General features: G+C 42.1%; 1 protein-coding gene across 1 annotated transcript; it reads right to left on the reverse strand.

Annotated features, from left to right (window-relative positions):
* Window positions 1–413: 413 nt before the first annotated feature.
* Window positions 414–10,399, reverse strand: cahz (carbonic anhydrase). Its single transcript, XM_075484213.1, has 7 exons — window positions 10,192–10,399; window positions 9,327–9,524; window positions 7,124–7,242; window positions 6,711–6,803; window positions 6,089–6,151; window positions 5,801–5,956; window positions 414–1,473 (listed from the first exon to the last, which is right to left on the reverse strand). Exons 1-7 carry the CDS (start codon window positions 10,223–10,225, stop codon window positions 1,354–1,356), a joined length of 783 nt encoding a protein of 260 aa, XP_075340328.1. The 5' UTR covers window positions 10,226–10,399; the 3' UTR covers window positions 414–1,353.
* Window positions 10,400–11,536: the final 1,137 nt, after the last annotated feature.

The following is an 11,536-nucleotide window of genomic DNA, read 5'->3' on the forward strand; positions in this document are numbered from 1 at the left end:
TGGGAGTCGAAAGAGCCGACTCTTCTTTGGGAGCTGAGTCAAAAGAGCCGAACTTCCCATCACTACTGCACAACAGTTTTTAGAATGTTTCAGAGGCATCTGATCAATCTGACATTTCCTCTGTTGCATGCAGCCACCTCTCCCTGTTAAAGGCCAGCCAGTTTTCAGCCACATACCTTAAGCAGAATCAGCTAACATGCAAGCAGCCGGACATTCCAAGTGGCTGTATCTGGAAGCTGAAAAGACCTAGATCCCACAGAAGCACAAGATGCTGAAAGTTTGTTTCAGGTTGTGTAGAGTGCAGTGACAAGAGACCATAATCCAGGAGTTCAGAATACATCTGACAATTTTGCCTTTTGTCAGGGGCTCCAACTCAACTTTCAATAAGTTGTAATAAAGAATGACTTGAAGCATTTGTTAAATATGAGTTTTTATTGATGAAATAGTTTTTACATTTATGCCACGACTGATACACATGAAACAATGATGGAATATCACAGAACTGGTGTACTGAGATGGGTTAGTTTGAGCTACTGTAGCCACCTCATGAGAGGTTTCCAAACCAAAAAGTAACATTACTCTAGTCTGGTTTAGTGAGAAGAAGAACTGTCTGGAGTCATTGCTAAAAATAAAATACTGATCATATTTAGTAACTGAGTGGCTTCTGTTTTAATAGTATGTTTATATGTTGACCCAACATTCCTGGTGGTTGTTTTTACATGATTTTAAAAAGATCAGAAGACCACTGTGTGCGATATTATAGCCATATTTTGAAGGAAAAAAGTATTTGTAATGAATTGAAATCTTTATAGAATGTGGCTGTGGCTGTCAATATAAAAAAATATTGTATAACAACTGCTGATGTGACCACTTTGTATTAAAGTGCTATCAATAAAAACATCTGTTGTACAATCTGAGAGCTGTCTGCAAGACAATTAACAACACTTAATTAATCATAGAAAAAGCTTCAAGAGGCAGTCAAAGGCTTTCATTTTAAAGCAAGCTAAGTTGAAATCATTCATCGACCTCAGATGGGCAGGGTATGCTTTTTGATTATGTGAAGCAGAAATGATTCCATTATGGACAAAGGCCAAAGATGTATTTTTATACCTCAGTAATGCTACTTTAAAAGTGATCTTACTTATCATTGGATCACTGGACTTTCAGTCTCATTATCACTGGCTGTTATAGATGTCAACAAGAAGAAGAAATATATATATATATGGATAAATATCAATGGATAACAAACTAAGATTACAACAAAGAAAAGAAAAGAAATCTATGTGAGAACAATGGGGGTCTTAATGTTAAACTAAAAGAGGGAGAGAAGCCACTGTGAAGGTCAAGCTGGATTCATTTGAAGGAGGCGCGGACCTGACGACCTTTGAGGAGCTGAGGAGGCCGGTAGTTGTCCACCATGCAGCATGGAGTTTCTCCTTCTGCACTGAAGAGGAGGCTTCGAAACTTGGCCATCTAGTAAGGAGAAGAGAGCGCCACAAAGGGCAAAGACAGAAAGAAGGTCTGGTTTCTATTAAATCAGTCACATTAGCTGCATCGAAGAAAACTCCTAACATGGAATACTTATTCAGTACCTGCAAGAGGACAGTGGGATTACAAAATAACAAGGTAGTCCCATCTAATGGAGAGTATCTCCTGTTCCAATGCGCATGTGTTAATGGGCAACTGCTAAGTCTGAGTCTATTCTCTGCACGCTCCAGAATTTCTCCTGTGTTCATGTGTGAAAGTCCCATCAGTTGGATGTGCTGACAGGCCCAGTGTGGGGAAGTTGCATGTGGACAATGTGGACGTTAGGCCTGCCAACAATGTATTCATATAACAGCATCTACTTCAGTGATGCCTGTTGTATCAAATGTTTCAATGAATACTTATCATTCATTCCAACCGTAAAACTATTCTTCTCATGAAAAAGAAGAATTCTCCTTCTTCTTCTCTCACTCCTCTGCCTTGTATAATGCAAGCAGTTGCTATTATTTCTCTATTAATTGTGCTTACAGGGGAACAAATCAAAGAGGTTGTAAAAATGATTTCATAGCAATAAAACTTGTGGAGTTTTTCTTTTTTGTTTGTTTTTTGGCTCCCCCAAGACATATGGAGGACATGACAAATCGTAAGTACATGTAAGCCACAAAGCAGGTGGGCACTGTCCCTTTGCCCCTGGTGTTGGATGCTTCTTCAGCTAAGTGTTCAGCTCAGACAAAACAAATTATTGTTCGTGTGTTTCATCTGATCCCATGAACCCTGATGAGGGCCAGAGAATCAAGACCCCTTAAAAAAGGGGTTCTTGGGAATTGAGAATGAATTCTAATAGATTTTCCTCTGCTCTGTAGTGGGAACCATTTGGGTTTGAATCTTCCTGTTGTCTTACAGGACCCCATTGACATGACCAATCAGAGTTGAAGGTACCCTGCTGTCAATGTGCAGTGGAAATATCCTCAGTGTGTTTTCATGTCAAATTCCAGCAGGCTGTTTTTAAAAACATTCACAATCTTTTCCAAAACTTAAAGACAAATGTCTAAAGCTAACAGAACCTCTACTTAAACTGAAAGTAAATCTAAATAAAAAAAGAGAAATCATGGCTGCAAACATGTTGCTCTCCAACATAAATCTCATGTGGGTTGGTCTTTCTATGTAAGAAGATTATCCAATCAGAGGACAGGAGATATAAGATCATGTCCCTGCAAACACAGTTCCAAAGGGGTCCAATCGAGGGGCAACTATGAGCTCTCAGGGGTGCACCCTCATTAAAGTTTTTTGCTCTGGGCCACATTTGTGCCAACAGTGGAGAAAGAGTCTTTCACAAGCACTCTTTTCTGCTCACAAACACTGCTCAGTATCCTGCTCAGTTTCCTCTGGGATTAAATAAAAGTTACACTCATTTCCTGTTCTGCGTTTTTTTATTGAATTCACGTTGTGCATTTCAGAATCCTAAACTAAAAGCTTTGTTCTTTTGCAATATTTTGCTACGACATATCATGACATCACTGGCATGACCTGATGTCAGAGGAGTGAAAAACTGTTTCATCCTTACCAATAATATCCTGTCCAAACTATATAACATGTGTGCAGAAACAAACCATCCACAAGATAAGAAATTAATCTTTTAGTGCAGTCCCTTCTTTTTACTTTCTACTAGAGCCATGGTGCCATTATCTACCAGTGGTCAGTTTGGAGGGTGGAGGGTGGAGTGGTCAGTTTGGAGGGTGGAGTGGTCAGTTTGGAGGGTGGAGTGGTCAGTTTGGAGGGTGGAGGGTGGAGTGGTCAGTTTGGAGGGTGGAGTGGTCAGTTTGGAGGGTGGAGGGTGGAGTGGTCAGTTTGGAGGTTGGAGTGGTCAGTTTGGAGGGTGGAGTGGTCAGTTTGGAGGGTGGAGTGGTCAGTTTGGAGGGTGGAGGGTGGAGTGGTCAGTTTGGAGGGTGGAGTGGTCAGTTTGGAGGGTGGAGTGGTCAGTTTGGAGGGTGGAGTGGAAGAGGAGCCAGAGAGCAGCATTTAAAATCCAGACATGTGTTAACTAGTTTTTAGCAGAAGTGTGTGTTGTGCAATGATATCGAGACTGCCTTCAATATCATTTGATGAATTGAAAAGTATACAAAGCTCTGTTTGAAGTTTTTATAGCTTTGCTTTTTTCACCGCTCAAAGCAGTCTTATTACAGTGTAATTAAAAAGTAATTTTGACTTTTCCACCATTCTGGATCCGGCTGTTATTTCTGCACACGATTCTTATCTGGAACACAAACTCAACAAGGGAAATTGCCCATTTAGATATGTGGTCCCACAGGGAGCTCCTCTGTCCTCATCAGACTCAACAGGTCCCCAGAAAGGGCCTTCATGGATAGGAACAGGAGTCATCCATACGCACAGACCTCCATTTGATGAGCCTGCTTCCATACAGATAGCTGCATTAAGATGGATAACATGCTTCAGTTCTCTCTGGGATGGCGTAACCTCTGACTGAGCTGATGTAAGCAGGAGTGTGTGAGACACGAGCGAAGCGGCAGCGTGGCATAAACAGCATCTCCCACGGGAGCCAGCCAACCTCCAGCTACATGCTGAGCTGGGATTCGGCTCAGTTCACCAGGCTCATGCAGCATGTTTGTTGTCAGTCACAGCAAAGTCCATGTTGCACACAGTGCTGGTTCTTCAGTGTAATTGGCTCTACAATGATAGGTAAGAGCTCTGAGAAAAAGTACATGTTGTAGTTGTACATGTCTTTTAGGCTTTTTAGGGGATGAACAGGAGTGCATTTAAACTAAACTGCAGGTTTTGAACCACACGAGGACATGGTGTACCAGTTTAATTACATTCATTATTAATTAATTACAATATATGCAGATGATAGAGAGAAAGGCAGCCAGTGTGATGTCAGCAAAAGACAAGGTACTTGTGGTTCAGGCCCTTGCTGGCTCCAGTGGCTTCAGCCGGAGTTACAGTTGGCGCGTCTGTCACGGCGGTGGCAAGCCGTGACGTCAAAATGAGGTTTCAGGCATGGCGCTTGCCTTGGAAAGACGGCACAGCGCGTAGTCGTAGTCGTTTTGTAACTTGGCTGCGCCGAGAACGACGAACCGGATGGACCAATGTGAGACCGGCTCAGTGAGGAGGTGCATTTGTACAGACAGCTGTACGAAACTGCAGTGAATCGTGACGTCATCAACACCGCTCGCGCTAGCAGATGCGGCAACCATGCTAGAGCCTTTATATTCTGGCTCCTTCAACCATGAATAAACTCTAGATGTAAATACTGTAAGATACAGACGTGTGGAAACAACCAGCTCTTTCACTCAACATTGATTAAGTAGCTGTTTCTGTACATTTCTTAGACTCATTCACTCTTACAGCTACATGCCTTTTATCTTCTCATTTAAAACTGAAGCACTGCAATGTCCACTGGAGAATTTAGCAATAGGCTCACCTGATTTAGAGGCTGTCCTGATGCACTTACTCCCACCTGTGTGGGTGGTCTTTTAAACAGGTCTGTATTTAGGACTACTCTCACACATATGAATTATACCTGCTGTGAAACACACATACCCAGATGGCCATCCCATGGCATTAGCTAATGGTTAATAGCTGTAGATTTTTCTGTAGTAGTTTTTCAGCTGAAGTTCAGCAATACATGCATTTGTTACTTTATTTATAATACAGTGCAGAACAAACATTCCATCAACCAGCAGAACCTTAAACAAATATGACTGATGTTACCCAAAGACTGTATTCCTCTATGACATTTATAGACCTAGAGTTCACAAAAAGACTTATTGTACATTAAGTTTTAGCTTTAAGTAAAATAATCTACTTTGAAGTGTTTGATAGATTATTACCATTAGTATCTAATGATGCAAATCTTTGACAGATTTCCTTACAGGGACAAGAAAGTAAACTGTATCGTATCTTGATTTATCCTACTTTTAGTAAGCTACAGTAGAATGAATCTGCAAGACAAGTAAAGTAATTACGCTGAAACAAATCTCAAATTATATAGACATATATGATCATACCAAATGTCTGTCAAGTTGCAAATGGTCCCAAAAGAAGTGAATTACCTGGAACAGCCCACTCGTCTCGCCTCTTGAATGAAAGTTGAAACAACTTCAAGAATGAAATAAGTAGATCCCCCCTACTTAAACTCATGGGATTCTGTTTAATGTAAAAGCAGAGGCAAACACAGCAGGACCTCTGGGTTTTTCCACTCCAGCTCACCTCCAACCATCCCTGCTCTTACATGTTGTTTCTTATTAATTAAGGATGTATGTGGGTGAAGGGTTTTTATGGGATGCAAGTTAACTACCTGTGCAGGGCTGACACTTATTAGTTCCTTAAGAACAATCCAAGTGACACTCTCCAACAGGGGTGGGGTTGTCAAAGAGCCCTCATAGGTCCAATAATCCAGAGAACCAGGAAGAAGAGTCTTAGCGTCAAAGTTAGCAAAGGTGGTCTGCTTTCCCTACAGGTGTCAGGGGAGAGGACATGGAAATAAGGGGGGAGGAAGGAAAGTGGAAAGGAAAACTATTCTTCAAAGAAACATTTGAACGAAGCAAAATATCTGTTTTATCTAATCTGTGACACTTTTTTGTACCTTTGTCTTGATGGCGTCCAAGGCATCCAGAACTTTCTGAAGCCGGGGGTTGGCAGCACCAATCTGAATGAAAACATACGTCATTTCTTTTTATTCTTCAAATGTAATCTGTCTCCTCCCCGAACAAACTTAAAGCTGCAGTCGGCAAGTTTTCAAAATTGCGAGTCTAAAGTCGGAAAATTCGAACTGATACAACTTTCAGGTCCCTCCCCCAACCTCTAACAAGCTCCGAATCGCCCCCCAAACCCCTCCCCCTCTGTGGACGAGGTTGTGCACGTGAGTTCACACCAGTGTGAGCGCACACAAGCTGGGGCAGACTCACGCTCAGCAGCGTGTGCACAAGCTGTGATTGACAGGTAGGATTCCTCCACCCTAACTTGATTGGTTAAAAACAGCCGGGAGCGCTCGGTTTTTGCAAGCATGATTACAGGCTTCAGAGGGAGCTACAGATTTCGTTATTTTTCCTAAACAGCCTATCTAATATTCTACTTCCAGAATCCCATGACAGTTCAAGCTAATATGACTAAAAAAAAGTTGCCGACTGCCGCTTTAAAGGCATGAACATGTGGAGCCCCTTCCATCCCTCTGCTGTGCAGAAGCAGACTGATCACTGATCACTCACCTTGAGAAAGACCCCCACCACGGCGAGGCCGTCGGGCTTGTCAGCAGCCTCTCCAAAGCTGGGATATTTGGTGTTCCAATGCACCAGGTGAAGCTGGAGCAAAGGGGACGGAGGACGCTGTCATCATATTGCCCAGTGATATAAACACTCCCACCTTATCCAGGTGACTCTGAGCACAACATCATTCACTGATCTATCTACTGTATGTGTTTTCAGGCAGTGTGTAAAGGTTCTAGAATTCACAAATTCTCAAGAATATGACAGAATTATTGAATGAAGAATATTTGATCAAATTGAACCTATTTGTCATCTCCTCCACCTTTGTACCTACACCACTTTACTCAACATGAATCATTAAGCTGTTCTAAGCATCTTCTGCACTGCATTCAGTTCAGCTCCAGTTACTTCAGTACCTCACAAGGGAACTTGATGCCATTGACGGTGTGCTCAGAGCCTCTGTCTTCACTGCCTCCCCAGTGGAAATGGAACTGCTTCAGACGGTAGGTTCCAGAAATGGGGCCTCCGCTCAGGGCTGGTTTGGACAACACAACAGAATCACTGCAGACTCAGTCAGTGACCATGTTTGGGACTCACGTGTGTGTTACTATCGAAGCTTAATGACTTCTACTAATCAGCGAATAATCCTTTAAATTCATCTTTCACTTGAACAGCGGCGGCTCCTTCATAGGGGCGATTTGTGCGACGCACTACCAAACACAGAGTTTTTTTTTAATCTAGTTGCTAAGGCGGGACTGATCTACTGTAGGCAAACTGGTTGTATATATCATTGTCCAATCAGATTAAGGTCGCGCCTGGTGTTGCCACGCCCATTTGGGGCGATTTCTGTCAGGGTCGAATTTGCATCAGGAAGCTCCAATTGACATGAATGGTACGTCAGTTTTTTTCAAAAATCATGATCCCAATACATTTTCTATGAGGGTTTATGTGCTCGCACAAACGACGTGCTTTCGTCATATGTCTGTTGCGCGGGACCATGAACATTCTACGAAGAAGATGGCGAGTGTCGAGTGCAACAATACGGTAGTGTTTCTGACAGAAGTACCCTTTAGTCGTCGTACTAATGCGGAGAAGGAAGTTTGGAAGAATTTTGCAGGATTTTCGGGCTCGCCTTGCGAGGCAAAGATGAAACCCAGGGCTCCACCAACCCTGCTATTTTTCGAGGTAGTATTTGATGTAGCTAAATAACTTAACCTTTTGTGCTCAGTCATTGACTTGTAATGATTTAAATCTTTTATATAATGTTGACAATAATAGCAGAATGTATAATGACACATTCATTGTTAATGGTGCAGTATTATATTTAAAAAAGAGAGAAATCTCACATAAGTAAGCTTCACTTAACCATGTTTGACAACTGGTTATACTTTTATCCAAAACTTCAATAAACACTTGACTTGGATTTATATGTTGTCATTTTAATTACATTCTTTAGAATGAAAATTGAATGAATCTTATAATTAAGAGCTTATGTGTTTACTTATTTCATAGAATCCTGGAACAATATGAGGAAAATAAATAAATAATGGTTAAGGTGTAATATTAACTGATTGGCAAATTATGCAAAAAATAACTAAAAATTATTAAAAATTATTACAATAAATTATGCTACCTAGACAAATATACCTCAGTCCTATGGACTTTTATGGTACTTATGGACATAACGGGGGGTCACTGGTTATTTGGCAGACTAAATAACCCCTCGACTCTGCGTTGTGTTTATTTGAGGAAGACAAGGAGTTTCTGGACGATCAGACATTTTATTTCCTGCGTGGGAGCATAACAGGTTTGCATGAGTGCAATCGGTTCAGCTTCGCACAGCACACTGATGCAGCTTTCACAGAGTGGAAATTGCACTACCTAAAAAAAATGTCAGGAGCCGCCACTGCACTTGAATAGAATTTACCTTTCTGTTGCACCTCTCTTTGTTCATTCACATGATGTTCATTCATGGGAGCATCAATGGACATTAACATTTTAGCATCTCATATTTTATTTTTGACATTAATCGTATGATGCATATTTGTTTATTTTCAGTTTCCTTGAAAAAAAAAGAACAATTCTGCTCAGAACTTTGACTGTGACTCATGTATTTCATAATTCTTTGTTTTTGTGTGGTGCTGGATTAGAGCAGAGCAGACTGTTGCAGGGTGAGGTGCTGCACATGTCTGTTAAGCTCCAGATAAGAAAACTGGGATGATAAGGATAACTGAGCCCTGCTATCAGCATATCTGGGTTTGGACATACGGCATGGGTGGAGGCTGTCATATAGACAAACTTCAAAACAGTCATTCTAATAAAAGTGAGAACTCTGTGTGTGGCTTGAATCTGTTTCCATTGAGCATTACAAATGAAAAAATAGGATGATATGTCATAAATGATGTCATAAGAAAAATAAGATATGATATTATATTACATTTATCATAAAGCTGTAGCAAAAGCATGCCCATGTGTTTGCATACCTCAACAAGAAACCAGAACAAAAAGTAAGATTACTGATGTGTAAAAATGATCATTATCATTAATATTTATTGATCTACTTTTTTATCCATCTATCATGGTTCTATATTCTTAAACTTGGAGCTGAATCGTGCTTACTAGAGCTGTCTGTGTCATCCACGAAGTCCACCTGGAAGGAGTGTCCGTTGTTGAGAATGCCCTTTGCATTTGATGGGTCATACTTGATTTTTAGAGACTTCAGAGAGGGGTCATATTGGGCCTCCTTGGGGACAATGTTGATAGGAGACTGTCTGGGCCCATTAGCAATAGGAAAGTTTTCTGACCACTTGTCAGGTCCTATAAATTTAAATGGAAGAAAATATTCAGAGCCATTTACAATGCAACAGCTGGAAAAAACAATCTATTCTGTAGAAAAAAATATATAGAATCTGTTCAGCAACAGTGTGGTGTTCAAGTTCTTTTCTCAATAGAAATAGCTTCAGTCCTTTAGTTTAGGGTAAAGATGTTGACTAAAAGGAAGTTGCAGACTTCTTAAAGATTGACTAAATAAAAGTTATTTTTACATTTTTTGACATTCCAGTTTTACTACCACTCATTTTCTTCTTTTAAACAGTATTTAAAACATGGAGGGTGCAGAGTCAAATGGAAGTACTCAGGTTAAGTATTTCGAAACTTAAAAAGGTCCCGATAATTAATGTGTTAAATGAACTAAATCTAAATGTTATTGTAGTTCAAATGTTATTGTCCTTGTATTTGGACCCCGTCCATCCATAAAGATTGCTGCATTTAGAAATTCTTCCTGCCTGGAAGTGACAGAAACATCCTAAAGCAGGACTTTATTTGATATAAAACCTTTGGTGATGTTGAAGTTGGGAAAGTACCGTTTAACTGAAACTTTCTTAAAGTGGGACTGTCGGATTAAGCATCCGTTCTCTGAAGTAATGCAGCTGATTAAAGGTGATGCACCTGTTCCACATGCAGTGCACAGAAGCCGGATCCTTACCGTCGGATGCTCCGTATCCCCATGCGTGAGACATAGCTGCTCCTACTGACCGCTGCACTGCTGAAGAACTCCGTGATTAACCCGAGGCACAGCGCTCATCTGCCGAGGACGCAATGCACAGCCGCTTTATACGCCCCCCAAGCCCCGCCGGTGGGCTTGGCTTATCGCTCGGTTGGAAGCAGGCAGTCAGAAGAGCGGGGCAGCCATCCAGCGATGATGGCATCCCTCTCTCCTCTCTCCTCTCTCCTTTCTCCTCTCTCCTTTCTCCTCTCTCCTCTCTCCTCGCTGTATTATTCAGCAGAGGCAGATCTGGATCCCTCCTCCTCCAGCTGGGATGGATCCCACCATGAAAGCCATCTATCGCGTTGCCTCTGTAGCACCTCGCCGCGCGCTCAGCTGCTGCAGCGGATCAGCTGGATGCTGCTTCCCCAGCTGAGGATTGTATGGCAATATCCTGGAGCCCGCTTTGTGTTTTCATCTCCTGCCAGCCTTCACTCAGCTGGGTCTGCATGCTGGGATGAGAATGCTGAGGCGTTCTGCACGCCCCCCCCCCCCCCCCCCCCCTCTGTCCTGAATGTGTCGCTGATCATTGTCCATGCTCTTCCGAGACAATAACAATGTACACCCCCCCCCCCCCCACACCACCACCACCACCACCACAACACACACACACGCACACATACACACGCACGCACACACACGCACAAACACACGCACACACACACACGCACACACACACACACGCACACACACACAGACACGCAGACACACACGCACACACACACACACACAGACACGCACACACGCACACACACACACACGCACACACACGCACACACACGCAGACACACACACACACACAGACACGCACACACGCACACACACGCACACACACACGCACACACGCACACACACACTGGGACCAAAAACCTCGGCTTGAGACAGAAGGATGATTGACATCCTTTTTGTTATTCAGTCACATGTCCAAAACTTTCGGACTTCTATCGTGCAGTCAGTTGTCCTTGTCATAGTGTCAGTGGAACCTATCTTGCCCTTAATATTCTCATCTGTGGGTAAGTGTAGAGAAAAGCACTGTGCAACTTAAAAAGATGGCAGCTTTTGTGTTTTTTGCTGTGAAACATTTTTATTTTTATTTTATTTAACATTATTATTCTGACAGATGTATCAGGTAATGTGTGGAACAGTGAGGTGAACAACAGAAGACGGGACCCTGGATCAGCAAGGCAAAAGTAGTTCAAAAGAGTTTTCCTGCTGGGTAACTGTACAACTAAACCAAAAAACCACATGGTAATAAAAGAGAGAGTGTCCTCTGATAAACTTGCAT

This window comes from Odontesthes bonariensis, chromosome 14 (genome assembly GCF_027942865.1).
Source record: "Odontesthes bonariensis isolate fOdoBon6 chromosome 14, fOdoBon6.hap1, whole genome shotgun sequence".
Taxonomy (NCBI): domain Eukaryota; kingdom Metazoa; phylum Chordata; class Actinopteri; order Atheriniformes; family Atherinopsidae; genus Odontesthes; species Odontesthes bonariensis.